Genomic DNA, 14,986 nt, shown 5'->3' on the forward strand with positions numbered 1-14,986 from the left:
CCTCGCGGAGCGCTTCTCCGCCTGTCACTTCAATGGGGAGCGCGACATGACGCCGCGGGGCCAGGCGGCAACGCGAGTGGAATGTCGCCTACCGTGTGAAACGGCCATTATACACATTGGCAGATTGCTCTGGTGATGTCAGGGAAGGCTACGAAAAAGACAGTTGCTATTCAAAAAGGACCCATTACTGGTCTATTTCGTTTAGGCAAAAGAGCAATCATCTGAGGCAGGATACCAGTGGTCCCATTTACATTCCAAATGTATTCATATAAATCCAAACCTACCTATACGAATAAGTTGTTTTTTTCCTCTTATTACTAAGAAACAATGGTCCTAGAATAGTCTTGGATGAGTGTTTAGATGGGGGCATTGTTTGTAGCCAACGTTGCCCAAAAAGGATGTGTATAGTACACACAGTTGAGTTCACCAGTTTCTTCACTAGCCCATCCACACTGCCTAGTTTATTTTTTAGATATAATTGACTATTGAATAATCCTCCCAATCCCAGCAATGTTTCAACACCCTGTCCAACCAGTAACAAACCATTATGTCACTCAAATACAAAGTGTGCTCATGGCCTTCACCAATCAATATTTCATCAATATTTAAAGCAATAAAATATATACCTTGTGTCCATCATATGTTTTTCACCCTTCTATGAATAATAAAGTAGGTAGTACTTTATTCCAGGAAAAAGCACAGTAGAATTTGGGTCTAAATGGCCCTATTCATAAATAAATAAATGCCTTTACATGCCTGGGCCTACATGTCTCTCCTTAAAACAGAACAATAGCATTATCAGTGAACAGCTACATTTGTAGTAATTTTAAAATCTTGATATAATTTGCATTTGCAGCGTAATGCTAATAAACTTCACAAGCCACAATATGGAAATGTGTGCAACATAGCAGCACAAATTAGACTCACAGCGCTTATAGCAGAGTTAAGTTAGGCACTGCCATAGCTAACAGATTGGGGCAGGCACTCCTGTGGTTCTCTTTTGGGTTGTCTTGTGCAAAGTGCAGTTTTAAACTGCGGGAGGTACACTGGAGCAAAGTCTGCAGACCTCTTTGGGTCCTCATCTAAAGGCCTGAGCAACAACTTGGATTCAACAAAACAGTCTCCACTGCTCCAAACGCCACTCTTAAGCAGAACAAGCTTCATCACTTCCCTCTCCTCACCATCTTCCCCCATTCCCTTCTCCACCTCCTTCTCCTCTTCCTCCTCCCCCTCGTGGTCTAGGTAGTAGAGGTCCTTGTCCTCCTTCACCCCCTCATCCTCCTCCTGCTCCGATGTCACTGAGAACTCCTCCACCGAGTTGTAGGAGCAGGAGCGCCGCACATCGCCCGTCTCGCCGTCACGGCAGATCTCCAGCTCCCACAGGCCGCCGCGGAACGATCCGGAAATGTCAGAGTTGTTGGCCGAGAAGTTTCCCTCGTCACTAGAGCTGCCGCTGCCACCGCCGCTTTTGCTGTTGTAACTGAGGCGGACCGAGGGCTCTGTGAGGAGCACGGTGGTATAGGTGACAGAGGACTGGGATGAACTTGTTGCGGTGCTGTCAGCTGACGGAGGGTCACTCAGTACAGAGGCTGAGCCTGGAGCCAGGGAGGTAGCTGAGGCGATGGAGAAGATGGTGTTGGGGCTGGAGCCCGCGGCCAGGGAGATGGTTGGGACTCGATCCAGGGCGGTGGCCGGAGGCGGAGGGGCGTTCTTCTTGTCGACTATTATGGCTTCACAGAAGCTCTCGGTGGGCAGAAGTAGAGGCCAGCCTGGGAGAACGCCCGGGAGTTGGAACAAGTGGTCCATCGTGTTCGCCTTGAGAGAACAACAACACAAGGTGTTGAGGGACAGCTTAAGGTGGGCTTCATTTCGTTTTAATAAATGCTTCACAGGATTCACAACCTTATTCCCTTTTCAACAGACAGAAAATGCATTGATGCACACAAAGTGTACACTTCTATTTGTTTATCTGTCACAAGCATTTATAGAATAGCTTTTTTTAATTGCTCAATGAAAAAAAATAAAAATAAAATAAAATATATATATATATATATATATATATATATTGTGTAAAATTAAGAAATTTCCTTTGTCTTTTTCTTTGAAACAAATCTAATACATTTTTGTGCCCAAAACTGACCCACAGCTTAACAGTCCTTTCTACTGTGACTCGCCTCTACCTTTTGGAAGTCCAGCCCTTTGGCCCAGGAACAGTTGTATGGGTTAGGAACATCCTTCCACACCAACCTCTTCATCCTGGGAACCAGACACAGTGGAGTTAACACAGGTACCGTGAAGCCACAGCTTAGCTAAAACGGGTGGAAATTCTTTAAAGCCCAGTATAACACTGGAAATGTTTTGGACTTTTTAATGTCTTAAAAGCATAACTGTATGAAGCCCTTTTGAAACGTCTTCTATATTGCTGTTTGTAACATTTTCTGTCAAATTAAAACTACCGATTTCGCTCCCAAAACAATACTTAGCTCACTGTGCTGAGTAGTGTTTGTGTAGTCATTGAAAATGGCGTTTAAATGTTGGGCTCCCTCATCATGGATATCCTGATCAATTTTAAATGGCAGGAATCAATCAGGAATGTCAATGTTTTGACCCCTGGTTTTGATGTAGAATCTGAATGTTATTCAACAATTAACCTAATTTTTAACCTCTAATTTTTTGTTATATGCTGTTACCGTGTCTGAAATGTCTATGCTGCTTGTCTTGGCCAGGTCTCTCTTGCAGAGGAGGTTTGTAATCCCAAGTGATCTAGTTCAAAAAAGGTTAGATACAATTTACTAGAAAGATGTTATTCTTACTGGTTCTGGGAGAGGACCAGAGTGACAAACAGAACGATGCACAGGAAGGTGATGATCATCAGTAACATGTAGGCTGCTGGGTCCCCCCTAGCGGCTGGAAAACAACAAACACCACCTACTGCTGGGAGCAGTAGCATGTAGCAAGTCAAATACCTTTAGTCATGTATTAGAGGGGTGATATCATGCCACCAGGTGTGAGTGTGATTAGCCATTGCCAGCCGAAAATCTGCATTTCCCTGTGCCAACATTTGCCACTGTCCACTGGGTAGGCTGGTGGACTGATCTATCCAGCATAGATCTTGGTGGCCACACCCACAAGTGATGTCACTAGGGCACAGGGAAAGGACGTTTTTCTCAAACGGCTTGCAATGGCTAATCACAGTCACACCTGGTGGCTTTAAATCACCACTTTAATCAGTTGTAAAGGGGTCACACCCTCCGAGGTTATGCAGACAATGCAGCGCTAATATTGAAGCAATATAAGAAAGTTTACCTGTTGAGTATGCAAGCTCTCCTTCTCCATCAGCAAACACGGGGTACAAGGTGAAGCCGTACTGCTCAGTGGCAAAAAAGTCACCTATGAAATGATATCGGGACAGTCAATTGTGAATAATCACAAAAATGATATCCTTACTATGATGTGATGATTGACATTACAAATAATCAACAAACAATATATAGAGTCATCTTCAGCTATAAAGACAGTGTTGATCAGGCAGGTTAAATTGATGTAGAAGATTTCTATGTAGTTGAATCAAGTTTGTTTGAAAGAAAATGTATGAATTGAATGTATTGTATGTGTATGTATAGGGTACGAATTATACTTTTTATATGCATTTGCATTAAAGACGTGTTGTTTGTGTATGTATTTTATTCATTTTTACTTTTAACTGCTATATACAGTGCTCTTTTGTAAAAAAGTTCTCTAATCTAATAATAATTCATTATATTTACATAGTGCTTTTCAATGACCCAACGACGCTTACAGTGAAGGGGGGGACCTAACTCACCACCACCAGTGTGTAGCACCCACTTGGGTGATGCACCGCAGCCAATCTACTCCAGAACGCTCACCACACACCAGCTTGAGGTGGAGAGTGAGGGAATTAATGAGTCAGCCAATTGTACAGGAAGATTATTAGGGGGGGCAGATTGAATTAGCCTGGTTGGGCCAGGACACCGGGGAAACCCCTACTCTTTGCGATAAGTGCCCTGGGATCTTTTATGACCTCAGTGAGTCAGGACCTCGATTTTACGTCTCCTCCGAAGGACGGCACCTTCCACAGCACAGTGTCCCCGTCACTGCACTGGGGCATCGGGATTGATGAGGGAAGGGGCCAGAAGGAAGAGTGCCATCTATTGGCCACCACCCGACACCACTTACAGCACCTGGTATTCCCAGGCGATCTCCCATCCAAGTACTTACCAGGCCCGACCCTGCTTAGCTTCCGAGATCTGACGAGATCGGGCATTTTCAGGTTGGTATGGCCGTAATCTCAATGAGACTTCCTGTAGGTAAACTAAAAACACAAATGAGGACCTACCCCCTAAGTATTGGGAGTGTTGAGTGTACGGGAGCCGGGCCCAGGGTCCACCACCAGTGCTGGTGTGGTCTTTGTCCTGGGGTCTGAGTGCTGACCACTGGACCACCATAGCTAGGGGCACAGGGCTGTTTCTGAGCAGGCTCCAGAGTAGAGACACACAGCTACTGTTGATCACCTCCACCTGGAACGTCTCCACACAGTGGCCTGCAGTAGATGGAGGAGAAATTACAGGATGGGCTCAATACAGTGTTATAAACACCACACTAAATGCTGGTCAGATGAATGAACATTTTACCTGAGGGTGAACGATAAGAAGCACTTTATTCATCCCTAGCAACACAGCTAGGTGGAGATAATGGCATCCTCTATACACGCACACATGTGTCTCTCATGTAAGTATAACACTAATGGTGCTTTTTTATTTAACTGAAAAGAAAAGATACTGGCACGGAATATATAATATTTTTAGCGATTTACGCTTTTTAGAGCTAAAATGCAGCATCAAAAAACAATAAGATAAAATTGCCCTTAAAAAGATTCCCCATCGGATACATACAAAAAGAAATATATGATACACTTTTTTGACACGCAAAAAACAGAACTATTTGTTCACAAACATCTTGAAAATTGGATCCGATGTTAAATACTCATTAATAAAAAAATATATGAATATCTCACCAATCTCAAAGTCTTGGGGAACTATTTGGCTGAGCCGAAGAATGATAATAAAATGTTTTATGTAGTCTATTGTGACAGTTTTAGCAACCGTTTTATAAAAGCAATAAGCCACTTGGGACCGTGATTTACCGGTCGGTCTCTCAATGCTGGCTTCAATGGTGTCATTAATGACCAACCACTCAGTCTGTCCTGGTGCCTCCTCAAAGACACAGGGTGCTATCTTGCACCCAGCGCAATTTACTTTCTACACCGACGCATGTATCGTTGCTACTTTGCACCCGGTGTAAAGCAGATTTTGCCCCGCAGCAAACTCTCGCCACTACACTTGCGCCCTGAGTGGCGTGTCGCCAAAAGCAGAGGCGTGTTCCGGCAAATGATACATGGTGTTATTTTACTGATCGAAAAAGCGCCACTGATCGAATAATACCTTCTCTAAGTGCACTAGCGGATAGCGCAGTTTGTGTTGCTATTTTGATGTACCATGGCAGGTTGGAACTGCAAAATAAGCTTACACACCAGTAAACGATTAGCCTAATTGAAATATTATGATGATGATGTGGATTTTGGAAGCAATTTTTTTTCCATAGGGGCTATATGAATGAACACTCTAGTAGGCTATGCCAATCGTTAAAATAATAATATTAGCAATAATAAACTCGAGCAAAGTAGGCTATATCCAGCCTTCCAAAACAAAATCTTGTTTTAGGGTAAATTATTACGTTGGCCAAATTATTTGGGAAAGAACAGCTGAAACAGCGCTAAGAAGTTGCACTTTTAAAACAATGCATCTGCAAACACCGTACAGCAAATACATATTTTCTTGACACATACATCATGTACAAGCCCATAACCTTTAGGATTGATGAGTATTTGAGCGTGAGAAAACATTGTTTTACCACGAGTGGGTGTTTAAAAGAATGAAAGAATGCGGGTGATGCTTGGCGCGCGTGTGTGCGTGTGTTTAAACAAACTAAAACAATGTTTGTTAATGTATTGCTGCATACCATTAAATAGACCCACAGTTGCGGCCACAGGACAACATATCATATATGTGTTCAAGTTCTCTTTGCCAAAATGTACTTGATGACTCTGTGTTTCTGAAGTTGTAGAAGAAAATGCTGTTCCGTGTGTGAATTAGGCCTATTATTTGGCCATAAACTGAGCCCTTTGAAGTTTGAAATTCATGTGGTCATGCATCTGTCTCATCATTAGCGGAGACTGCAAATGCGCTGTCAAAATATCAACTCTTCAACTTCAAATGCGCTCTCTCTTAAAGGGGATGGGAGATGGAACTCTCATTGGTTTTTTGCACGTTACACCCAAAACACACCTACGGGTTTGAGACCATGTCATTTTAGATTTGCGTTGGCGCAAGAGTCATTTATCCGCCGGTATAACAGCAACAGCGCGAGAGGTCCCACAAAGCTCCTTACGTTTCCGCTTCTCACTTGCGTTTCAGACCATTAAAATAGGGTATGGTGTAAAATATTGGAGGCTTCTCAGCCAAACTGAATATTGGTAGAGAGAAATGCATCAGCATGGGGGGGGGGGAGCAGACTCCGGGCCCTGTCCCTTTTGTTATTCATAACACCTCAGAGGGTCCTGGGTTGACCGGCGAACACTCTTTTTTCTCAGTTCACTTAGATAATAAGGATAAGTAAGGTTAACTTTAAGTATAAGGTATACAAGAATATAAGGTAAATATTGTTACAATGGAGCGAAATGTTAATCACTATTGAGATCTCCAGGCCCTCCCTTTGCCTGCATTCCGATGAACCCCCCACGCCTCATGTAAATGGCCCCTTACAGAGAACTCTGCCCCACCCCCGTGGTTCCTCATCTGTGGCTTTAGAATGTATATTCTGTAGGCTTCAAGTTAGACGTTAAGTTAACAAATCCATACTGCGGTTAAAATCAGACACTACCAGCTTCATGATAATGACTGTATGTGCCACAGACAAATAAAGTGGCATTGTCAAGTATTACAAATGCATATTTTACTGTTTAAATGATTATTGCTTTCACATGGCTCATCTTTTAAACACATGTGGTGAGTCATGGTGATTTAAGATCAGGTTAATAAACAAGGAGATGAATGGATTTTAATCAAAGACCTCACTTCATATAACTGAAATGCATAATATGTAACTAAAATGTTTAATATGTAACCCTTTTGTATGTAATGCTTGAATGTATGAGAATGTAATATGGGCATGGGAGAGGTAAGATAAATGTTAATGGGGACTAGGGGGTGCCCGTAAATTTGATTTTAGAGCACTGTGATTGGTCTAGGAAGTCACAGATGTTGGGATTACCTCAGAGATCGCGGCCCTAGTCCTTCTCGACCTCTTGTATTTTGAGTATTAGACCGTGGTTTTATCCCGGCAACGGCCCAGAGTTTACTACGTGCAGCTATCTTTTCACCGGTTAAAACGCTGTGAAAGAAGAGTTAATCATGTGTCAATATAAGAAGATGACTCAAAGCCATCAAGAAAGTACTGGATCCAAACACTCCGGAGGGGCTAGTAAACAAAGTGGTTTGACGTTCAGCTGCACTTCGGTGCAGGGGAAATGGGCGCATTCTGCTTCTCAAACCCACATAATTTAATGCAACAGCAACCTTCAATGAACATTCAGAGAATCAGAATGACCCACAGGCGAAGAATAAAGAGAACCCAAGGTGAAAAATGTATGAACAGCCTGGCGATCCTTTCTGGCCTGTTTCATCTTTAGAGAAATATATCTCTCAAGTACGCTCCCACACGGATGCCTTTTATCCTCACCCAAGAAGGAAAGTGACCTGCGGTGGCGACGATGTAAGTCAGTTATGCGTAGCGCATTTATTCTTTAGGTTATAGCTAGATTAGGATCGCTCCTAATGGATATTAACTGCTGTGTCACAGGTACACCCGAGACCCAATGGGGATCAATCACCTTGCAACAATGTGGATATGCACGGCCTGTAGTGAACTACTGCTAAACTAACCCCTCGTTGTCCCGTAATTTGAAATGAATGTATTTCGGACCCACATTATCATGTTCATTAAGAAGCAGTCCGTGGTGGTTGATTCCTTATTTAAAGGTCCCATGGCATGCAGAATTTATGTATTTTGGACCCACATTATCATGTTCATTAAGAAAGAGTCTGTGATGGTTGATTCCTTATTTAAAGGGATACTTCAACAGTGGAGATATGAAGGTTATATGAAGTAAATAATTCTATTTTTTATAAATGTGCAAAAAAAATTGAAATCGGTTCATCCTAGCCTGAGAAAAGGCAGAAAGTGTCTCTCTGGCTCAAAAGTAAGAATTCCTCAAACTCCCACAGTGCATTGCGCCCGCTGCACCGCCCGCCTGTTTCCGTTTGGAGGGGGAAGGATCCATGGTCCTAGCGCGAGTGCTAGCATGAGCAAACTTTGTCTGAACATATCCCCGTGATATGTTGACTAGTTTAGACTTCTGCCCTCGTTTTTTCAAACTCATCATTTGTATATTACTGTACAGCATAAAAACATTTGCTAATAACAGTAGCTCAGCATATCAAGTATTTGTACTCAACCTTTTCTCCCCAGTCGATATCAGTGTTTATCTTATACAGTAGACCTACTTTATTATAAAAGCACTTGGGTTAGTAAACAAATCACAACAACCAACATGAATTTGAAGTTTTATTCATGAAAAAATGTACTATTCACAAAAATAAAACGTGTAGGGTGCGTTTGCTAGAGTGAAAATAGTCAGAGCTCATCTTGAGCATCTACTGTCTCCTGGTAGCCACGGTACGGCCCATCTTGTGCTGGGTAATTAGCTCTGATGGCCTGGACAACACAGGAAGCCTATAACCAGAGATGTGGACTCGAGTCACATGACTTGGACTCGAGTAAGACTCGAGTTATGATTTTGATGACTTCAGACTCGACTTGAGAAAACTACGCATGACTAGCGACTCGACTTAGACTTGACTGCTATTGACTTGAGACTTGACTTGGACTTTGCCTCTTTGACTTGTAATGACTCGACATGTCTTGAGTCAAAAACATTTATTGTTTTAGATATCTAACCTATTTCCCGCCTAGAGGGCTAGACACCCAAGATGCATTCACTTCCGTGAAGATGAAAAAAAAAAACAGCGAGCGAAGACAAATCTACACTTTAATAATATCAAAACGAAATTTCGATATCGTTTATACTTTATTCAGAATAACAGTTTTAGTTTCATATCGGCTGTGTTTTGAGTTGGTCCCATTGAAGCTGTCTGGCCAGCCTCTGACACTTAAGACATTGTAACTAAATCATTGTTTAACCGTTTACCTTTGTTCAAAAAATGTAACAAATCTACACACTCGTATCTTCAATAATATCCAAACTGAATTTCGATATCATTTATGCTTTCTTCAGAATCACAGTGTAAGTTTCATATCAGCTTTGTTTCAGTTGGTCTCATTGATTTACGTTGACGCTGGAGGTGAGGACGTTCAGCAGTGTTGCCAGATTGGGCGTTTTTTACTGCCCTATTGGGCTAAATTTTGAGGACGTTCAGGCATTGTTGCCAGATTGGGTGGTTTTCCCACCCTATTGGGCTACTTTTAACAACATGAGATTTCGGCGCATGCGCATATCATAACACATTTGAAGACAGAAACAATGAACATATTATTACTGTATTGATAAGAAATGACTGTACATTAGAGTGATATGTTGAAATTATTTTACAATAGCCTAATAATGAGATTATTAAGTAATAATACATGGTGACTAGATATTAGTGGGCCCCTAACACAGTATTTGAAGACGTTCCTGAAATTGAGCCGTGGTGCAGAATTACATCCACTACGAGCCAGTCGCACATTGAGCTTTCCCCAAACAGGCCGTTTTGGTGTCTGTAGCTTTAATGCAAATGAGGAGAAGAGAGGCGGGTCAAGGAGGAGGGTGGGGTGTGGCGCTGAGCAGCTTGCGGCCATGGTACCATGCACTCTGTTTACAGTGGATGTATCGCAATGGCAAGGCGCACACAGCCTTTGGCCGTGTTCTGTAAATATTCTAGAACACTCCGGGTGCTCCGGCGGGTGTCCTGGGGCTCTATATCTAAATAATATCATATAATACATAGATATCTATATCATATAATACATATTATCACAGCCGAAAGCTGTGTGCGCCTCCAGACGATATTATGAATCACAAACGTCTCTGGTTCTGCCACTTCCACATCAATCTCAAGTACTGAACCGACTGACTGAACCGCTCGCCGTGGTGGTGCCTCATGGCAGCGGGCAAAGGGCAGCATGTCACAGTTCATGTACTTCAGGGAGTCAAGGCCAAAGTTCCTTTCCCCCAATTCATTCTCAACCATGGCTGAGACAACCCCAACTACAGTCTCGTTGTGGAAATACCAGAGACGTCAAAGAACCGACGTGTTATGCGCCATAACACAACAGCAGAACGGTTATCCAAATAACAATGAAGTGTACAACACTTGCGTTACAGTGTGTGTAATCACACACACACACACACGTGGTGCTCACACGGTCGTAGATCATTGTCACATTGGCGAGCCAAATTCTGTGGGCGGGCGTGGCAGAAAAAGGGGAGGTAACTTGGCCCCTTATAACGACATATGGCGCCAAATTCCAAATCAGCGCGCCTGAACTTGCGAGCAGGATAGCTAGTGCTCGTTTTACACAAAAGCAAGTTTTAGCCAGTGGGGGACGATAGGCAGGATAGGGAAACTCATTATAATGTTAAAAAAACTCATAAAGTGAGATTCTCATGCCATGAGACCTTTAACTCACGTTTGAACTGTCTCCCCAAAGTCATTTTGATATTGTTGTTGGAGCTGCCGAGGCTGTTGAAGGCCTCCACCGTGACAGTGTGGACCTCCTGATTCCACTCAAAGCTGTGGGAGGAGACCATGCCTATCTTCTCGCTGATGATGGTGCCCCAAGAGGTCTGGTGCTGAACGACAAATCCATCCACACAATAGGATTGTTCCTCCATTGGAAGATGCTGAAAAGAGGGCAAGATTGTGATAGAGAAGCAGCAAAAGAAAACCATAGGAGATATGAGATATGATCAGTCAATAATAAAATATCATATTTTCAGGTTAACATAACTTAATTTCTTTGAGGGACTTCCTTTTTTCTGTGTCCTATCTACTTCCTAGCGTTTGTGTACCTTCAATAGAAGAGTGACGTTGGTTATGTTTCTGTGTGGATCGTCCTCAAAAACTCTCCAGAAATCAGGGCCATTATCAGGGGCTAGGAGAGAAAAACATGCTGGTGTATTATTATTAATCATAAGCAGGGTTGCACATTACTTTTTAGGAGGTTTCTCAGGTCAGTACCAGGAGATGGTGTTTGGTACGCACCCCACGCTTAACCCCACAAGTAACATCTGACAGGATGTTGTGATCAGCTGATTTTGCACAGTTAGTTGCGCAAAAGCGTTGTGATGTTACGCATTCCTGATTATTGGCTAGATGTGTACTTGCGTACCAGTTATGTGCACCCCTGATTATAAGTGCAGACCTTTTCAATTAAACTTTAATGTGCTGGCACGGCGCTTTGAGCATATTTTTTTTGCGTTGTCAAGTCTGGTCGATAATTGTATTTTCGGTTAATGTTGGATTTGTAGCTCTTTGATATTGGAACCTTTAAAAGGCAGAGGTGAAGATTAGGTGCTTAACCCAACTGACAAAATTACTACATGTGAGAATCAACACTCGGTTAGCATACTAAAAGCCAAACTAGGTAAATAGGAGAGTGGGGTTAATGGTGGCTTACCTCTGCTGTTCAGAGGTACGGAGTACACAGACTCTGTCCAGTCACTCCAGTAGCCGACACCCCTGGTGGACATGCAGCGTACCTGCACCACGTAGACCCTGCACATGTCTGCATCTGACACTTCTGCCCAGGAAGCCCCCGTTGGGCTCTGTACCTGCAAACACCAACACATTTGAACAAAATGATTGTACCGTCGATAAAAATATACCACTTCACTGCACTTTTATCCTCTCCAGCCATAGAATCTGAGATGCAGACGTTTTTTTTTTATTTGGGGCCCTAAATTAAACAGGCATTTTAACTAATTTCCTCCTTTCTTATTTCTCTCTTTCTCTATTAGAAGTTAATTTAACTTTAAGCAGATTTATAGTTCTGGTTCCAAATAAACATAAGTCTGCGCATTATCTGTTTTAGGCGTCTACTACATGTTGTGCCTCCATAAGGAGCAGTATGAAGGAGAGGCTGTGACAGGGACCATAAATGAACACATGGTTGCTGAAAAAGCCTGGAGCTTACCATCCACTCTGGGTGGGCGCTCACAGTGGAGGGCGAGTGGTAGCGGAGCTGGCACTGGACCCCCTCGACGGGCAGCAACGGAGGCTCCCAGGTCACCCTGAGCACCCTGCTGCTCTCACTCACCCCCTCAACGTTGGACGGCTTGTGGGATTTCACTGCGCACGACAAACAATGTATTCCCTCCAATCAAGATGGATATGAAACCAATACCTTCACAGCCAGACACTCGGTTATGTTAGACGCAATAAGGTGGCCTCAGCAAAAATACCTGCCAAGATATTTACACTAGTGATCACTATAAAATATGCCTCTGCTTCTTTCTGGTTTCATCTCATATTATTTCACACAAACACAACACAACACACACACACACACACACACACACACACACACACACACACACACAGGTAATATAGTATATATATTATAGTAACGGGGTTACTAAAACAGTAACTATAGTAACTGTTTTAGTAACCTCTTTATACTAACTATACTAACTTTCTAGCTCAGGCATTTTGGTTTTGGGCTATGTTGCATGACAGCCCAAATTCAATGACTAAAGTAAGAGTAAAAACGTTTATTTATTTACTTTTTTTTTTCTTTTTTCAAGGGAATCATTTATAATTTCTTCATGGCAAAATGCCCCGAGCCCTCTTTCATTGCTAAACCTGACACAAACACACACAAACACAGGCCGTGTTGCTCACCGTGGTCTGTAGGGGACACATAGAAGGCCCTTGACCTGATGGGGCCCAGCTTAGAGTCCACCTCCAGCCAGAGCTTGTAGCAGCTCATCCTCAGGGGATGGATGGTACAGCGCTTCACCCTCTCGCCCTGCCTCTCTGGCTGGCAGGCCACCCGCCGTGTCTCCCCCATCACCACCTGCCCGGAACTCTCCCTCCTCTTCATCTCAACGCAAGGCACATCCGCCCACCTGTGATTGAAGAAGGGGATGTGATACAAACCAAAGTCAAATAACACAAATAAGACATTTCTAAAGGCATAGATACATCCTTCAAAACATTCAGACATATGTTCATGTTCCATTACTCAAAGGGATGAGTAATGGAAGTTTCAGGTTCACTGTATCTTGTTAAGTTAAGGTGCATTATACCTTAATCCTAGTTCTTTCTTTCCAGGAGATGTGAACTAGTGTAATGTGTGTACAATTTAACAGAGTTCATGGTAATCACTTGCACTTCAGCAAACCTTAACTATGGACTTTAAAGGGGACATATTATACCACCAGGTGTGAGTGTGATTAGCCCTTACAAGTCGTTTTGAAAATTGGCCCCGTCTGACATCACTAGTGGGCGTGGCCACCTAGATCTGTGCTGGATTTATGAGCAACGTTTACTTCAGTCCACTGGGTAGGCTGGTAGGCTGGTAGACTGATCTATCCAGCACACATCTAGGTGGACACTAGGGCTGAACGATGAATCGAATTTGAAATCGAGATATAGTAGAACGCGGTATACAAATCGCAAAGGCTGCGATTAAAAAAAAAAGAAAAAAAAGTGATTTGTTACCGTTACTGACTTGAAATCAGTACGATTCATTTATTTTTATTCTTATTTTACAATTCAATAGTTAAAGAAGTTTATAATATAAATTAATCTCAATACATCGTCCTGGCCAAAAGGAAAGAGCAGTTTTTATGTTGCTTCCAATGTTGTGTTGGTCATACTAAAGAATTCTTTCTTTCTTTTTTAGTGAATAACACACAACCTAAGGAACTTAATCAATTATAAAAATCACATATTAAATCGCAATCGCAATATTGGTCAAAATAATCACAATTAGACTATTTACCCAAATCGTTCAGCCCTAGTGGACACGCCCACTTGTGAGGTCATAAGGGGCAGATTTTCGAAACGGCTCGTAAGGGCTAATCCCACTCACACCTGGTGGTATAGTATGTCCCCTTTAATTGTGATACAGATTTGGATGAATTGGGAAAAGTGCTGCAAGAGTTCTCAAGGAATTTACGGTGAATTGCTGTCAGCACCATTCAAGAGTTTATGAGCATATCACCGACCTTATCAATGTCCTGCATGTACTTTATAGTTTTTGATGATAGTAAAACTAGGTGGGTGTGAAGAAATGTTCTGCACTGAAATGACCTTGAGAGGAAATTGAGCGTAATCCAGTGGTCCTTTTCCCAGCTGCAGGTCATGGCGTCGATGTCCCCGTTGGTTTCACAAGTTATATCGATGGCAGCACCTAGGGTAGAACAAAACCTTTAAAGGGGTCCTATTATGCTTTTCTGTTTTTTCCTTCTCCCATTGCGCTTTACATATGTTTTTGGGGATATAAATGGTTGGCAAAGTTACAATACCACAAAATTCCCACAAGGGGGAGTAAATGACTACAGCAAATCACTGTTACCGAGCTGCCTAGAAACGGCTCGTTGGGATTCTCTCCACGGCTTTCTTTTACTTCCGGTACGAGGTGACGTAAGCATGTACTTTTTCTGGGAGTCAATGGGAGAGAGTCATCAATCACCTTTTGCTGCGTTCCTGGACACGCTTGGGTCGGGTGGAATGGATCAGATTGCAAAACAGAGTTTGAGTAGAGAAGTAGATGGACAGAAAGACATATACTATTTACATATTATATATATAAATTATATATATATATATTATAAAAAAAA

The 14,986-nt window shown here is 42.6% G+C and overlaps 1 protein-coding gene across 5 annotated transcripts in view; it reads right to left on the minus strand.

The window, feature by feature from the left end:
• Positions 1-733: 733 nt before the first annotated feature.
• lepr (leptin receptor) overlaps positions 734-14,986 on the minus strand; it is a 100,328-nt gene continuing 86,075 nt past the window's right edge. For 4 of the 5 annotated variants that reach the window (XM_079740319.1, XM_079740318.1, XM_079740320.1 and 1 more), the window contains 11 exons: positions 14,457-14,556; positions 13,041-13,267; positions 12,334-12,488; positions 11,818-11,971; positions 11,210-11,292; positions 10,828-11,041; positions 4,358-4,561; positions 3,307-3,390; positions 2,814-2,934; positions 2,181-2,256; positions 734-1,815 (listed from right to left, as the gene is read on the minus strand). In XM_079740319.1, the coding sequence (XP_079596445.1) occupies positions 949-1,815; positions 2,181-2,256; positions 2,814-2,934; positions 3,307-3,390; positions 4,358-4,561; positions 10,828-11,041; positions 11,210-11,292; positions 11,818-11,971; positions 12,334-12,488; positions 13,041-13,267; positions 14,457-14,556 (2,285 nt within the window). In that variant the 3' untranslated portion in view covers positions 734-948. The remainder of the gene's footprint in view (positions 1,816-2,180; positions 2,257-2,813; positions 2,935-3,306; positions 3,391-4,357; positions 4,562-10,827; positions 11,042-11,209; positions 11,293-11,817; positions 11,972-12,333; positions 12,489-13,040; positions 13,268-14,456; positions 14,557-14,986) is intronic. The other variant, XM_079740321.1, reaches the window with a different exon arrangement.

The sequence above is a fragment of the Pollachius pollachius genome (assembly GCF_949987615.1).
Source record: "Pollachius pollachius genome assembly, chromosome: 7".
Lineage (NCBI taxonomy): Eukaryota > Metazoa > Chordata > Actinopteri > Gadiformes > Gadidae > Pollachius > Pollachius pollachius.